The sequence below is a fragment of the Pinus tabuliformis genome, chromosome X (assembly GCF_031772625.1).
Source record: "Pinus tabuliformis cultivar Carrire ecotype Pingquan chromosome X, CPIR1, whole genome shotgun sequence".
NCBI lineage: Eukaryota > Viridiplantae > Streptophyta > Pinopsida > Pinales > Pinaceae > Pinus > Pinus tabuliformis.
Window position 1 is genome coordinate 1696738584 of NC_142308.1, and position 16527 is coordinate 1696755110.

Consider the following 16527-nt stretch of genomic DNA (forward strand, 5'->3'; position numbering starts at 1 on the left):
GGTGTGCCTCGCCATTACACGGTTTGTCACCAGTTTCATATCTCTTCAATCCCTCTTGAATTCTATGTGGGATGTGAAGAGAATGCTTCTTTCAGAGGAGTGGCGTGCTTTGACAATAAGCCGCAAACCAGAGGGAGAGGCCATATGCAGACTAGTTTCATACCAGGAAGACTTTTGGGCGGGAGTGTAGGAGGTGTGCACTGTTACTGAACCTTTGGTAAAGGTTTTTCAATTAGTTGATGGTGAGAAATCCGCAATGGGCTATTTGTATGAGGCCATGCACAGGGCGAAAGAATCCATTTGGGCCTACTATGATGATAAGGGAGATGAGGGGTTTCAGAGACAACTCCTCTTATGGGAAGTGATTGATGAACGATGGAACAACACACTCCATCGTCCCATTCATGCTGCAGGGATCTATCTGAACCCCGCATTTTCTTACGCATGTGGGTTCGTATTTGATGCTGAGATCATGGATGGATTCTTAACCTGTGTTTAGAGGATGGTGCGATTTCCAACAGAACGTATAGAAATCTCCAAAGAAATTGAGACATACAGGATGGCAGGTGGCACATTTGGCTTTGACATGGCCGTCACTGATAGGACGACTAAAATGCTAGGTATTTTTTAGTTTGTTTCAAGTTTCATTGTCTCTTCAAGTTCATAACTTCATACTTTGATTCAAATTTCAAATTTCATTTTTTTCTTATGTTTATTTAAAATTTTATTTGTAATTTTGTTGTAGATGCATGATGGAGAATGTATGGTGCTAGGGTACCCCTTCTACAAAAGCTTGCCATTCTAATCCTCAGCCAGACATGTAGCTTCTCAGGATGTGAGCGTAACTGGAGTGTACTTGAAAAAATACACAACAAGAAGCGCAACAGGTTAAGACTTAAAATATTGCAAATTTCCAATAATTTTTTGAATTCATTAAACATTATATATTTTTTTATAATTAGTATTTCATGATCTTTGTACAGGTTGGAGTCCTAATGACTTATGACATGGTCTACGTTTACTACAATCTTCGATTATGGGTGAGGCAACTTGAGAGGACACCTGATATGGAGGCCATCTCATTGGATGGGATTGACACCATTGTTGCAGGGAGGGTTGAGGCCGAGAGGCCTCTCATGGAGTCTGCTGATGATTGGCTAGTGCAAGAGGTAGTGGAGGGGGAGGAGGAGGAGGAGGAGGAGGAGGAGGCAGAGCAACAGGAGGAGGAGGTGACACCACCTACCCGGGCTACCCCTGCCACCAGTAGAGGACGTGGTCTACCTCCTATAGCTCCTAGTTTTTCAGCTTCTAGAGCACAGCAGAGTCCATTGCCAACTCCACCGGCATCTACATCTAGAGGGAAAGGGAAAGTTATTGCATTTTCTCGCAAGAGGGGTAGAGGAAATCAATAGTATTAGACTTTAGTTATTTGGTTCATTTAATTGTATATGACATTATGACTCGTGAGATACATTATTATATTTTTTTGTTGATATTTTGAGGCTGAGTTGGGAGTCATGAGTCAGGACTTACTATTCAAGACATGATTCACTGTTATGTGTGATGTAGCACTAGAAATGATATTAAACATCTTATATATTAGTTCTTTTATCATATTTATGTGTCAATGTATTTATTTTATGTTGTAGATGCTTTAGATATTAAAAAAATTGAAAAAAATGAATATTTTTGTATGTTACGATTTTTTCCCGATTTTTACGATTTTTTTTTCGATTTTTTCCCCACGTCGATTTAATCCCGACGACAATTAATGCAACATTGTCTAACAATCTTTCAAATTACATATGTTAGACTTCTTACTAGGGATTCATACAAATCCTAGATTTCACAACATAGTCATTAACTTGACCAACCCACACCAGGGTTAGTTCCAACCCCTAGATTTTCAATCAACCATCAATCAATCACTAACATGACCAACTACTACTAAGGTTAGTTACAAACCCTCGATTTTTGAGCAATCATCAATCTCAACCAAAAATTCACATTTCAACAAATCTCTCACACATCTCAAGTTATCATATAGTTAACATTCATCAGAGATTTCTACTTCGACTAAGGTTCAACTCCAAAACCCTAGAATTCCATTTTCACAAATTCAACAATCTTATACAAATCTCAAATCATCATGTTCCAGAGATTTACTTTGACTAAGGTTTAACTCAAAACCTTAGAATTCCATTTCCACAATCTCAACAATCGTTACATGCATAGATCTTGGATTGATATATTTCACACTAGACAATGTCATTACTAGGATTTAATTGCAAAAACCTAGATTTTCATTTCCAATGATCATCCAATGGAATTCAGATTGTTATATCACACATATTAGACAATTTTAACTTCACTAGGGTTTAGCTATAATACCTTAGATTTCCAGATATCATCATCCAAGAACTATGTTGCATGGGTTCCCGAACCCGAGGGTGGGGTTCTCGAACCCGTCCCGGGTTCTCGTCCCAAAGTACTGGATTCGGTTTCGGGTGCTTCTGAGAAGAACCCATAAGAACCGGGTTCTTCATTAAAAAAAATTGGGTTCTTTTGTCTTGACGGGTACGGAGAACCCTGATGATGGGTACTTGGAACCCCAAAATCAGGTTCTTTTGGGTTCTTTGGGGTTCATTTTAGCTTTTATATTTTATTTTTTAATTAATTTAATGGGCTTCCCCTAATATTTTGGGTAGCTAGTTCTTCATCTTGCCAGAGGAATTGGAGTAGTTATGCCTTTATCCATTTAGTAAAAAGAAATATGTTGGGCTCAAAGAAGGCAGAGAACTTAGTGTACATTCATAGCACTCTTCGTCTCATATCTCGAAAAGACCCTGGATACGAGGGTCCTTTCAAGACATGGGACCAATACACAAACGATGCTATGTGTGTGGACGAGGAGATACAACCAGATGGCCTTATTAAGCTACCTCTAATTGCTATGGATGAGCAAGAGCCTCAAGATGAGAGTCATCCCTACCTGGAGAGCATGCTAACTGAAGATTTAAGTGATGTTGATGACATCGCTTGAGGAAGCCATTGTTCACCATTAGATATTGTTATTTTAGTATTTTAAAATTTCCCAGTTCTTGTTTGGAGATGCCTCAAGACAAATTTTGAATGTAGTATGACAATGGACATATATCATGATTCTTATTAATATGTAAACTCCAATTTGCACTTGATATCAAACTAGAAATTTTGAAATTTCATTGTGAATGTTGAATGTTCAATGATGTGCATGTTTAAATATTTAAAGTTTAAATCATAAATATTTTAGTTTTCTTGTTTAAAGTTGAAAAATATACAAATTCATATGTATTATAATATATAAAATATAATATTTATATATATATATATATACCCCCGACGAACCCACGCACCCTGTTTCCAAAAATGACGTACCCGTCCCCGAACCCATGTTTCCTGGCAACATAGTCCGAGAATCTTAGACAAGGACTTCCATTAAATCTTAAAACTCATGACCATCAATGACTAGGTCAACACGTATCTAGGAATTCATAACAACACATAAGCATATCATATGTCCAACAACATTAATACAGCTTGACCTAGACCAAATTAGGATTTCAACCAAAGGGACATATCTATACATGCTTAGATTTCATCATCATGCAAATACATTTCATATCAAGTGTTAGTCAAACCCAACTTCACAACAATATCAAATAAGAGTTAGACACACAATCAATTTGATTACACTAGGGTTTGATCAGACAAACACACACATACCAAAGATAACATTTTTAAGACAATGTAAGGGTCTTACTGACACATTCCACTGAAACCTAATGAGCTAGGGTTCCAATGTAGAAACATAGCAAACCCAACATTACCAAAACTTCAAGGGTTCAAGATTTTAGACCTCATCATTCAACCTTAACAAGTTAGGATTTCCAGATCACACCAAAATCCCAAACAAGACATCATCAATAAAACTTCAACTAGCATTTTGCAATCACCCTTAGCAGCTTTAGGATTTCAAACATTCATATTAGCATACCCTTCGGTTAGGGTTTTCCAGAACCTATTTAGGGTTATCCATAGTTTATCAAGTATATGAGTGGGGTGGGTAGATTTATCAAGAGATGAATCACCCAAACAAGAATCACTAGGATTCAATACAACTAGTCATAACAAAGTTAGTAATAGATTATCAAATGAATAATCCTTTCAATCAATGTATTCAAAACATACCTTTGTTTCTTGACTAACCTTGTCTTGAGAGATCCTCCTCCTTGCAGAGGTTTTCCCTTTGTTTCTCGACTAACCTTATCTTGAGAGATCCTCCTTCTTGCAGATGTTTTTCCTTTTGTTTCTCGACTAAACTTGTCTTGAGAGATCCTCCTTCTTGCAGATGTTTTCCCTAATCAAGGCAATAGAGGGAGAATGGTGCTTAGTATTTAACATAATCAAAACTAAATTAATACATGAACCCAAAATTGAAAAGGCATGAGATACTTATCTTTTTTTGGAACAATCTCCAAGAGATCATCCTTGAATCTAGCTATCTTCACAAAGAGGGTTTCCACGATATCTTCTTTAGTCATTTTCGTATTCCTCAGCTCATTCTTCAAACTTGCTACATGACCAATGTTCATAATAGTGAACAAGTTCGACAAGGCTTCATTCATCTCTCAAGCATAATTGATGTTCGCTAGGAATGGGACACGATTGTCTTTTATTCCTTCTACGAATAGAATCATGGCCACCAATTCTAAATCCTTGAATTTCGCTTTGTCGGCATCACTGGCTTTTTTGTAGGCTTCTTTACAATTCCTTTTACCAAATCCATCACCTTGTTCTTCTTGAGGATTTGGTCAATCCTCTTCTTCCAGGATTTGAAGTTAGATGCTCTCTCAAGCTTTTTTTCACCCTTGATTGAGTTAGACATCTTCCTTGAATATAATAAACAATTTCCTTGAGACAGTGCTTATGAATGGATTTGCCTTTTTCTTCTTCACGAAAGCTTTGAAACCATATTGGAAGATAAAAAAGGCAGTAAATATTTTCTCGATCTTGATAATCACTTGTGATGTTTCTTATTATTACGATTCTTTATGTCTTCTTTCTTTAGTTCATCAAGCAATTACCAAAAGCAGCATTACATAAAACAATGGATACAAGATGTAGGCACATGCTAGGGGAAAACCCCCCTCGAGGGGAAAACCCAGTGAAAGTAATTCTTCCTTTAAATAGTATTCTTTGAGACTCTTCACCCTAGACCAAGACCAAACCTTCCCTCCATACCAAGTCAGCCTCTAGAAGATCGACCTCTTCCCAACAACTTTGACTATGCAGCAACTTGCAACAACTAACAACTTCCGACAACAGTCCAACTTGGAAGACTTCGATCTCCTAATCCAGAGCACGAAACAGAGAGAGACCTCCAACAAAATTTCGATTTTCCTTGACTGCTTAGACTCACCCAAATTCACATTCATTTCGGCTTCTTGGCAATAGATTTTCTCAGCTATCACTTCGCACTTTTGCCCAACAACAAGATTTTCACACTTTTGCCCAGTGGAGAGAATTCAAACTTGATGAGAAGTGATGCTCCAAATGAATTTGATGTCCTTCCTTTTATATGCTTCTTGTGGGGTTGAATAGGGTCTTAGGTCGACTTGATCTTCCCCTAGGTCGACATGGTGTGGAGGTTCCATAATTCATATTTGACTCAATACTAAACTTTTTTACATGATTCAAAAGCCCAAGAAGGGTCTCTTTAAATGTACAATAATATTATAGATTCAGAATAAATCCTAGAAGTCCTCAATGGGGACTTTGACCTAAAACATGGTGACCCAAGCATGAAACCCATGCTTTGACAAGTCATAATATTAATAATGAAAATTCTTTTCTTTATTCTTTTGACAAGTACTTTACATAATGACTCAAGTACATTATTGAAGGCTGAACATAGTTACTTTTTCCAACACTCACATCTATACACTCAGGATGTAGATCTCCATCACGTTGGTCCCTTTGACCATGGCACTTGGCCATGAAGTCTTCTCCCCTCCATTACCATCATTATTTGCATAACACCTATTGATTGAATGGTGGACTGAGGAAATGTTATTTCCCCTTGAGGGTTGGAAACACCTAATAGGGTTATTGTTTAGCCATTCCTACCTAGGGAGTGTTGTTGCCCAAAGTGTACACCTAAGGCGCAACGCTCAGAGTAGGCGCTGTCACCTATTCACTACTCACTTTGTTTAAGCTCTCTCTTAGACAAGCTAAGGGGGGTAGTCCCTAAAGGATAAAAATAAAGGAAAACTTGTTGGAACAAGAAGTTTTAGGAGACCAAGGGAAAGATAATTACTCCTCCAGGCAGCTTGATTTAATGTTAATTGACAAGTGAATTATTATTATTGAGCATTGTAAGTTATTAGAGATAGATTTAATTAGATCAATTTGACACTTAGAATGATAAAGGGTGAGAGATAAGTGCCTTAATGACAATGCTCAAATACAAATTGAAGTACTTGCACAAAATAATTATATCTCAAATTACAAGATGAGTAATCCCGCAAAACCAAGTTAGTACGATACATAAAAGATTACAATGATTGGATATATGAGCAATAAGAAATATACTTGCAGATGTAAATAGAAACTTGCACTTCAAGTAAAGATGATATTCAATGAACAATAGACTTGAAAACGACAAATACAACAATGTAAAATCTGCAAGTAATAGATAGGTTCACAATACCAATTAGAATAACCAATTGAGATGCAAAATGATGATTCAAGATCTACTTATGTGAAATCCAAGATCTTGGTTGATTTTATTTATATGCCTATCCCTATGGTGAAGGCCTTCTCCTCAATTATGGAAGCAAGTCTTAAACAAGGTTGTAGAAATAATTGTTGGGGAAGGAGGCTAAGGCCTCATTAATGATACCGATCTAGGAATTCTAACTACCCAAGTGCCTTCGTTCCTACAAGGGATTGCCACAAGAGAACTACAAGGTCACTCATTTTAATCGTTGAGTAAGGGTCAAGGTTCTCAGATTGGATATGAAGAAGGTGATCCTAACTTTCTATCAACCAAGCTTATGCTTGGAGGTAAATTTAAGATGCAAACTAGATCTCAGATGCAAATGACAACAATGCTTCAATGAGAATCAATGACAATAATGCTTCCATAGAAAAGAGCCAATACACTTATATTCAAGATTTACTTATGAGCACAAGGTGATTAGCTTACAATAATGATGATCAATGAAGCAAGTTAAATGTTACTCAGTGAAACAAAAAATATGCAATTAGATTAGAGAATTAGAACAATGTCTCAAATGTCTTTAACAATACTTCTTAAGGTGGGTTTACTTATGTTAGACAGTGAAAACAAGTAAAGTTTTACAATGAAAGCATATGTGAATGATGACAAATGAGATTGCTAACAAGATTAGAAGGAGACTACTTAAAATCTTCAAATTGCAAATGAAACCAAAGACAAGAATAATTCCAAAAGCAATGGATCAAGTAGCTAATGAATGCAACTATGAGACAAAATATAAACTAACAATGCAAGAGAAACACATTAGTAAACTAGATCTAAGAGAAGAGAAAAAGGGGAAGAGGATGCCTCCCTCTACATGACGAGGCAAGATACCATGGGATAAAGATCCCAATCTCCCTCAAGAAAAAGATCTCTATTACTATAATTTTACAATGGAGAAGCCCTTTTGACAAGGGAAAGGACTCTCCAAACTCAAAGAGGCTTACAATGATGAATCACCTAACAAACAACCTCCTCAAGCTACAAAAATAGATCAGACCAATCACCAAAGATGATTGCAAATACCTCAAATAATTGATCAAAAACTTGAAGGGCTCTTGACCTTCAACAAATGAAACCACTAGTCATCAAACAAGCTCACGACCTTGAGGAGGAAGGCCTCTAACCCTTTTGGCCAGCCAAAAAATGATCACAATTTTAATTTTAAAGGAAAAGAGGCCTTGACCTAGAGAAAATAAGCCAAAAATGTACGCAACTCCCTTAAAAAATTTGCAAATTGTATCAAGCCCTGAAATATGAATTTTGTGCCAAGAATCTATGATGAAACCTTAATTTTTTTTCATGAGACACTCCCAAAACCAAGGGGGTTAGCAATAAAATTAAATGGCAATGAAATAAGCCTTAAAAGGCTAGCAACTAGGAGAAAAGAGGCCTAGGAGGCTTGTGGCCTACAAGAAAGACTTCAAACAATTGATATGAGTGATTTTTTTTTAAACCCTCATGATGCCCAAGAACAACCCTTCCAAGCTAGCGGCTAGCTCAAAATGAGATTGAAGCAAAATGAAGGCTAAAAACCCCAATCAAATCCCTTAAAAAGTTTGCAATTTTTTTTATAGAGGCAAAACCCTTGAGAAAATCCGATCTCGAGGCTAAGGAAGCCCTAAAAATCCCTGCGGCCGTCCAAGAAAGGCTAGAAGCCCCTCAAAAATTTCGTTGTTCTCCAAAAACCCTAGCAGTCTAGGTTTAAGAGGCTAATCCAAGCTTGAGAAATCGATCTCCTTCCAAATCTTGATAGATCCAATCTTGCAAACAATATATAGAGATAAATCCAAGCCAAATCGAAACCCTCCTTCAAATATGCAATAGAAACTCAAGAAAAAACCCAACCAAATATATACAAATGGATGGAAATATATACAAGGTTAGAGGGAAATATATACACAAGATTTATTCACAAATTCAATAATACAAGCTCTTTAAGAAGCAAATCTATTCATTAAAGCTCTAAAATAAATTTGAAAAGATTTTTAATTTAGATCTAGAGCAAATGGTGAGGAAAACCCCTTCTCTTATTCAAAAGACAAGTCTTCAAGAGACCCACTATGGGTTCTTCAACTTCTATGCTTGAAAAGTTGGTTGATTCAATCAAGAATATCCCCAAGTATCTAAGATCTGATCAACCAAAAATATTTTTTCACACTTGAAAGATAATTGTTAGATCCACAGAGATTTGGATAGCACAGTGATAGAGGACTCTAAGGGTTTAACCGAAAACCGATAGATCTGCTCCACCTAGTGTGCTTATCCAAACCTAAAGAATGATGCAAGGTAACTATACACCAATGGATCTTCAAGAGCTAATGGAAATAACAATATAAAGCACTAATAGAACATTAAACACGAGATTAAAGAGAGTATACCATATCACTGAAGAATAACACCATAATTTTGCCCCAAAGACTTTTTATTATATACTTAAAAAAATGTTACAATGATAACAGAGCTTCATTGACCAAGAGCTCAAGATTACATGATTGTATAATGAGGAGCTTAGAGCTTCCTTATATAGAAGAATGAGAGCATGAGATCCACCAAGTGGAAAAAACAGCTAGTGGGACTTGATCCATGGCTTGATCCTTGTCAAATTTTTTTTTGAACCCTTGATAACTGGTGCACAAATCCTTGGAAAAATTTGACTTCCTTGATGAATGTGTTGGATGGACCAATCTTTGACTTCTAGGTGGTTTTGGACCATTGGAAAATCTTTAAAAATCTTTTTCTTGAAATTCCCTATTGCAACATAACCACTTGGACCCAAAAAATTTGATTCCCTTGAGAAAATATTTTCCTTTTGGCCCAACGAATATTTTGTGGGTTTTTTCTGCCTTGGATATGGGACTTTTCAGTTTGATCTCATTTTTATTATTTTTCTCTTGGAGCAAATTTTATTCCCTCATTTTTATTTTCTCGCTAATTTGTTATTAATTATTTTTGCAATTTTTGTTAAAAAATAAATAAAATGACTTTAGAGGGGATTAAACATATTTTTCCACACTCAAAGTGTGTCTAAATAGATAGTTTAGGAGTTGAGGTGTAAAATTAAGTACTCATACTCCTTATAACTCCTATAGACAATACTTTTTACATCTTTACAAAAATATTACTTACAAACCCATTACAGAAGGGGGAATTTTAACAATTAAAACATGAGCTCTAGACTCAACCAAATTTCGTGACACTTTATAGATGATCTAGTATGACAATTTACATAGACTTGATACACTAGGACTCACCTAAGACCTGACCATCAAGGCTGACTCTAGCTTTTGGGGCATAGCTTGGGAGAAAGACTCTGCCAATTATAAGGGTTAGAAAACACGAATCATTGGCAGAGGGTAAAAACCTCCCTAGAGTGAAACTCTTTGGTAAAAATCACAGGCCTACCTAGATGTTTTACATGGCTTCATAAACATACTAGAATCATTTTTACATCAAGGCCCCTAAGGCAACAGAATTTGGATTACAATACGATGATTATATGCTGTAAGATGATGATGAAATCTGGAAAAATTTTGACTGCTTTGCATTGCACTTTGTTCAAAGGGGTGGTTGACACATGAGTGGTCAATAGGGAGGAAATACCATTGCGAGCTCAGGGTCCTAAATTTGGAAGGGAAGTCTTGTTTGAAGTGTCACATAGCCCATTACTTTCAAGCTTGGTTCACTCAGATGCAAAAATGATTATTGTGCCTGATGATTTGTTGCTTGCTAGACTTCGCTTCAAGCCGATTGCAACTATTCCTAAGCTATATATATATATATATGAAACATGACTATGGTAATGTGTGAATGCCTATGCATTAATATTTTCTAGGTTTCATTGTTGAAAACTGAGGTGCACTGCTCCAATAAATTTCTCACGACAACACACAATTTCACATGCCATTACATCTCATACGTATGCAAAGTAGATTTGGCGATAAATATATCTTAAAAACAAATGTTTGCATTATATAGTTAGGCTAAAATAAAATAAGGGCACGAGCCAATAAATTTTTCAATACGCATATGTATGATTTTCTTAGGTGTTTACAACACCATCTTGGCAGAGCGCAATTAAGTAGGACAAATGAAATTGTTTTAACGGAAAAATCGAGATCCATGGAGGACAATTTTGATATTATAAAATTGTTTATGTGTGTGTGTTCCTACATGTAATCTACATTAATTATGCACAATACGATTTGGCATCCATACCACAAATAACTTTAATAATATGCGTGATTTTGAAAGATATAATTTGAGCACTGTTAAACTCTATCAATATGTTCCTGAAATTTAGATATTTAATTCATATGTAGACACACACTACAAGAACCTTTGTCAATTATCCAAAGTGCAATAGAGAAAGGAAATTAAACATGCAACATATTTCACATAGAGGTATTTATATGAGAACTCAATATCCATAAACAATTTCCAGGCCATGTTTCTTATTTGGTTAAGTCGATTTTAGTTGGCTACCGACGAAGGGCTTCATGCTAACCTTGCTATGGTAGGCCAAGTATGTTATTTGGTCTCATCACTTGCCACCCTTGTGCCATGCCTAGAGTCTTGAGAGTTAAAATTCGGCGACAATACACCAATTGATATGAGAGAGGGTGATATCACTCGCTGGTTGTTTGTCAGTAGTTTGACAAGCACCGGTGGTTTGTTAGTGTTGGCATAGTTGTCATTGATGGCAAAGGGTGTCAGTTAAGGTATGCATTGGTATCCCACAATTGAAGTTGATGGCATGATTATTATGCTTGTAATGTTCTAGTTGTTGATGTACTGAGCAACAAGGTATGTTGCAAAGGGTTACTGAGTATGTTGTGAAGCAATTGAGTATGTTGCTTGTTAGAGTTATGGCCACCAATGTGCTTGCACATATGGTGTTGTTGAAGGTTTAATGTACTGCTACAAGCTAGTGTGTCTTAAAAGCTGAGTATGTATTGCTGCCCCTATGTACAATTGTTGATCATGAAAAGTTTGTTAGAGGTATGTTGCTAATCATGAATGCTTGCTCAGATGTTGTGATATTAAGGGCTATGTTGTTGAGCTAGTTATGTTGTTGAGGTATGTTGTAGAGGTCAGTTGATAGAGGTATGTTGAAGGGTTATGGTGTAGAGGTACACAAAAATGTTGTGATACAAGAGGATGCAAGTTGCAAGTTAATGTTGTGATGCAAGTTAATGGTTTGGCTGTTGCAATCATTAAAGTTGGCTTATGTTAATGCATGTCATTTGAATATTTCAAAATTCATTTCATGTATTTTAATATTCAAATATTGAAAGAATTTGGAAACAAATGAGTGGAATGCAAAGAGACAAGATTGTTCACTTGATATTCTTGTGTGGAATACTAACAACTAACAAAGTTTGTTTATAAAATATGTGATTTTGGAAGGTTGAAATGTTAGAGATTGAATATTGTGTGAGGGAGTTCATGAACAACCTAGTAAAGAAAGAGGAGCAGAAGTGGAGTAGATTTTAAGAAGAGAAGTAGAGAATATAATTAGTTGAAAAGAAAGGAGACATAGAGTTTATAATAGAGACAAAGACCAGGTAAGAAAAAATATCAATTTGTAATTTGATTAGGGGATTGTAGTTTCCTTTCAGGCAGTTTATTGAAAAAGAGCAAGTTGTAGCCTGTAAAAGACGGAGCAGGAGCTTCCTAGCAAATTGTAGCTTGGAGAAGAAATTTGAGGTAGCAGCCTCCTATAGGTAGAAGCTTGCAAAAACTTTGATGTAATAAGGGGAGTAGGAACTTGCCTTCACATTAGCCGATAATTTGTGGTTTTCTCCCTTTATGGGTTTCCACTTATATTTGGTGTCTACATGTGTTGAAGGTTTTGATTGTGTGTATGTTGTTGAGTTCATTGTTAAATACTAAACAGATATTGATCTGAATTGGATCATTATATTGTTTGTCATCCATCTCGATGCATTTGGAGTGGAAAAGGTGGAGGAATCAGCTCACGGGACCCTTTTTACTAGTGGGACCTAGTTTGGAGAATTGAGGTTTGAAACCTTCCGAGAGCGTTTTGAGGCATCAACCGATGTTTTTTGGGCACAACACCTTTTGATGCTATTCTACACACAGAGACCTTTCCGACGGAGCAAGAAGTGCGTCAATTGAAGTCCGTATGCAAAATTTATGCCACTCAGAAGTTGACCTTCTTGATTTCACCCCTATAGTTCGAGAGGATGCCGCGTCAACCCCCATTATTCACGGAAAAGGGGCTAGCCACGTGTTTGTGATGTAAAAGACACTAGAAGAGTCTATTTTGTAATTCTAGTTAAGAGTTGATGTAGTCAAACTTAACCACTAGTAGGCTATCGAGCTTTGTTATAACTGGGCCACTAGGAGGAAGAGGCACTCCATTTTTTCGAGAGCATTTTGTTCCATAGCTGAGCAAAGATAACCAGGAGAGATAGGAGGTAGAGCACACAAAGAGGATCTGTGCACCGTAGGAGTGCACTGGCCACAAACATTACTTCTTTGTACCTGCAGCGATATTTCCAGACAGAGAAAGAGAGCGAAGCGACCTCACCTTCCAGCTGGGTTTTCTCTCGAAAGGGTTTCCCAGAGAGCATATCTTGTGTCTTATGTGTGTGAGCTTATTTTGCGGTTCTCTAATTTTTTGTTTAATTTCTCCATTCGCATGCATGCACTAATTACAGTAAAATCTATAAATCTAGAAATTAAATATAACTGTAATAGTGTAAAATTTGAATATTTGAATATATCATTATCATATCTGTTGTGACGAACTGTCCAGTGGAATATCCACAGTGGTTTACGAATCACATATGCAACTTTGCTATATGCAAAAGAAAAGATTAAAATTAGTCAAAATAATTCTAATTTGGGCCCCTATAAAAGACCAAATTACTGATTCATCCCCCCTCTTAGTAATTGCTAAATATTCATTAATTAGTATCAAATATGGTTCCTTCTATGTTAGCTTAACATTTGTAAGGTAGACCCGGTTGAATCACAAATTGTCAAAGTCTACATGTGCTTAGCACTGCAAACTTTCATGACTGGAGAGAAAAGGTAAATGTAGAATTGATAGCTTATGGACCTGATGTATGGAAGTTAGTATGCGATGGGTATGGTAATGATCCCTCAATAAAAAACAACAGTGGAATGCTCAGACTAAATGTGCAATTCATAACAATAATTACAATTTGGATCTTGATATGGTGATAGATCTCATATCTCCAAAAGAAATCTAGGACAAGTTGCAAGTCATGCATGAAGAAGATTCTAGTAGTAGCAGCAGAGAAAACGAGAAGAAAAGGAAGAAGAAGAAAACTGGCTCTCAAAAAGAAACTATTCAGTTGAATGAGACATGTCCTGCTAGTGTGAATGTGCCTGATTCTCATGAGGAAAAAACAGATGAAAACCATGTTAAACTTGACTCAGCCTTGGTTGAAATAGAAAGACTGACAAATTAAAACATAGATAAGAAGAAGTTGTTGCAGATATGTGACTAAAGAGAGCATGAGTACAAGGAAGAAATCATTAGCCTAAAGACACAGTGAGAAGAAGCAAGAAGAGTTGAAGAGGTGATCAGTGGTCGGCTAAAGGGGAGAGAGGAACAATGTGAAAGATAAGAAGTTGAAGTTGTTTCAATAAGAAATGAGTTAGATGAAAAGAACAAACTATATAAAAAGCTAGAAGAGGAGAGCAATAGCTCAAAGGCAGTCATTGAAGATAATACTATAGCTCCAAAAAGCCCTGTATAAGAAAGTTTCCTTTGCAAGAAGTCCATTTGCTCCCAAAGATGAGTTGAGCAAATTTGGAAGGTTCTAAAGGAGGCCCTTTGCTCCTTTGAAAGATGTTAAGTGTTTTTCCTGCCATAAACTTGGACATGTAGCAATAAAATGTAAGAGTAATCAAATCAAGACTAATTGGCAAAAGGTGTAATAGACAATTAAGTTCCCTCAAACAAGCAATCAAAGGACACCTCTACCTACAAGAAGACCATCAATCATCAGGGCACACAAATCATTTCTATGGCTACTGTTACTTGTGCAACGATTTTGGACATAAGGTTATTGATTGCAAAATGTATGCTAAGAAAAATATGAACACCAAAAGACAAGTATTTTCCTTCATTTCGTGGCCACACAAGGTGCTATTTATTGTAGGAATTTACTGGGTAAGTTCCTTAGTTTGAACACCAAAGGACACTGCTCACAAACAGATCACAAATATTCTTGATGTGGTTAAAACCCTTAGAGGGGGAAACAATTCACTACCTAAGCCAACACGGCCACTTCAGGCAATATTATTAATGCAAAGAAAATTTACATAAGCTTCTCTCATAAATGGTCCCAGACAAATGACCCTCCATGCTCTTTAAATTGAGATTATGGACCAATCAGGGGTTAAGCCACGTATCAAGTATCGATAATATGTTAAGTTATGGTATGTTCTATGCTTATAACAATTTACTTCTTTTTCTTATTATATTCCACAGATTAGCAATCATATGTACATAAAATAAAGTGCACATAGAACATTAAACAATTGACAGAAAACAAGCCAAGACAAGAGACACAAGATGTGGCGGCTAGCCAGGGACAAACTCGATAATGTGTGGGGAAACCCTTTGATCAAATCTTCTTTTATCTTCAATAATTCAGCAGAGAGAAATAGTACAATACATCTGATTTATATCAGCAGTAGCAAACCCTAGATCAGCAACATCAGCATTAGCGGCTTCATCATCAAACTAGGGCAGACGATATCTCACAAATCGACTGTCGTATCGGCTTGATTCCACCACCAAAAGTTGCGACTTCCAGAGGAGGTTCAGATGAACCTACAACACAGTTCAGATGAGGAGATCTTTTAGTCCACGCAGGTCAATCTTTCCTTCTGCAGTTACAGCTTCAGTTTTGGCAACTTCCGGCTTCAAACTAGGGCAATCGATATCTTGCAAACCGTCCGTCAGATTGACTTGATTCCACCACTAAAAGTTGCGGCTTGTAGAGGAGGTTCAGATGAACCTACAACATAGTTTAGGTGAGGAGATCTTCTAGTCCACGCAGGTCAATCTTTACTTCTGCCGTTACAACTTCAGTTTCAGCAGCTTCCGGCTTCAAATGTGTGAGGGAGAGACCCTTTTCTGCGCAGTAGAGAAGAGACTCTTTTCTGCACAGTAGAGAGAGAGAGATGTGATGAGATGAGTGAGTCCAAATGAGGAAAAGTCCTCTTGTATTTATACACAACGTTGGTGTTTGAATAGATGCGACTGTTGGGCTTTTGAGCCTACATGAGTTGTAGGTCGGCTTGATAATAATTCCATAATCAAAAAAAATTCATATCTCCATGAATAGTTATCGAAATCGGATATCTTTATATCAATTCTACACCTCTCGACGAGAAGAATCTAATAAAAATATTATCAGCCATGAATAAGATGACCCACATGAAGTTTTGCCCTAGTTGTCAATTTTAACACTCCCTCTCAACTAGGGAGAACTTCATCTGCAATCTGTCTATCGGTCGTTACTATTCATCCATCAAATGCACTACCCTGCACAACCTGACCCTTGCTCTGTACTGATCTGTATGGCTCTGCGCTGCTCTGCTTTGCTCTGTTCTGCTCTGCTTTTGTTCGAATTATGAAGAAGAAGAAATGGTCGAGGATGTATCATATTGATTCAAAGTCAGTGTCAAAGTAT

General features: G+C 36.7%; 2 protein-coding genes across 2 annotated transcripts in view; both read left to right on the plus strand.

Moving 5' to 3' along the window:
• LOC149146540 (uncharacterized) overlaps positions 1-16527 on the plus strand; it is a 108089-nt gene that overhangs the window by 9360 nt on the left and 82202 nt on the right. The gene's annotated exons all lie outside the window — the stretch shown is intronic.
• Positions 751-1507, plus strand: LOC149146541 (uncharacterized). Its single transcript, XM_089446386.1, has 2 exons — positions 751-887; positions 984-1507. Exon 2 carries the CDS (start codon positions 996-998, stop codon positions 1410-1412), a length of 417 nt encoding a protein of 138 aa, XP_089302512.1. The 5' UTR covers positions 751-887; positions 984-995; the 3' UTR covers positions 1413-1507.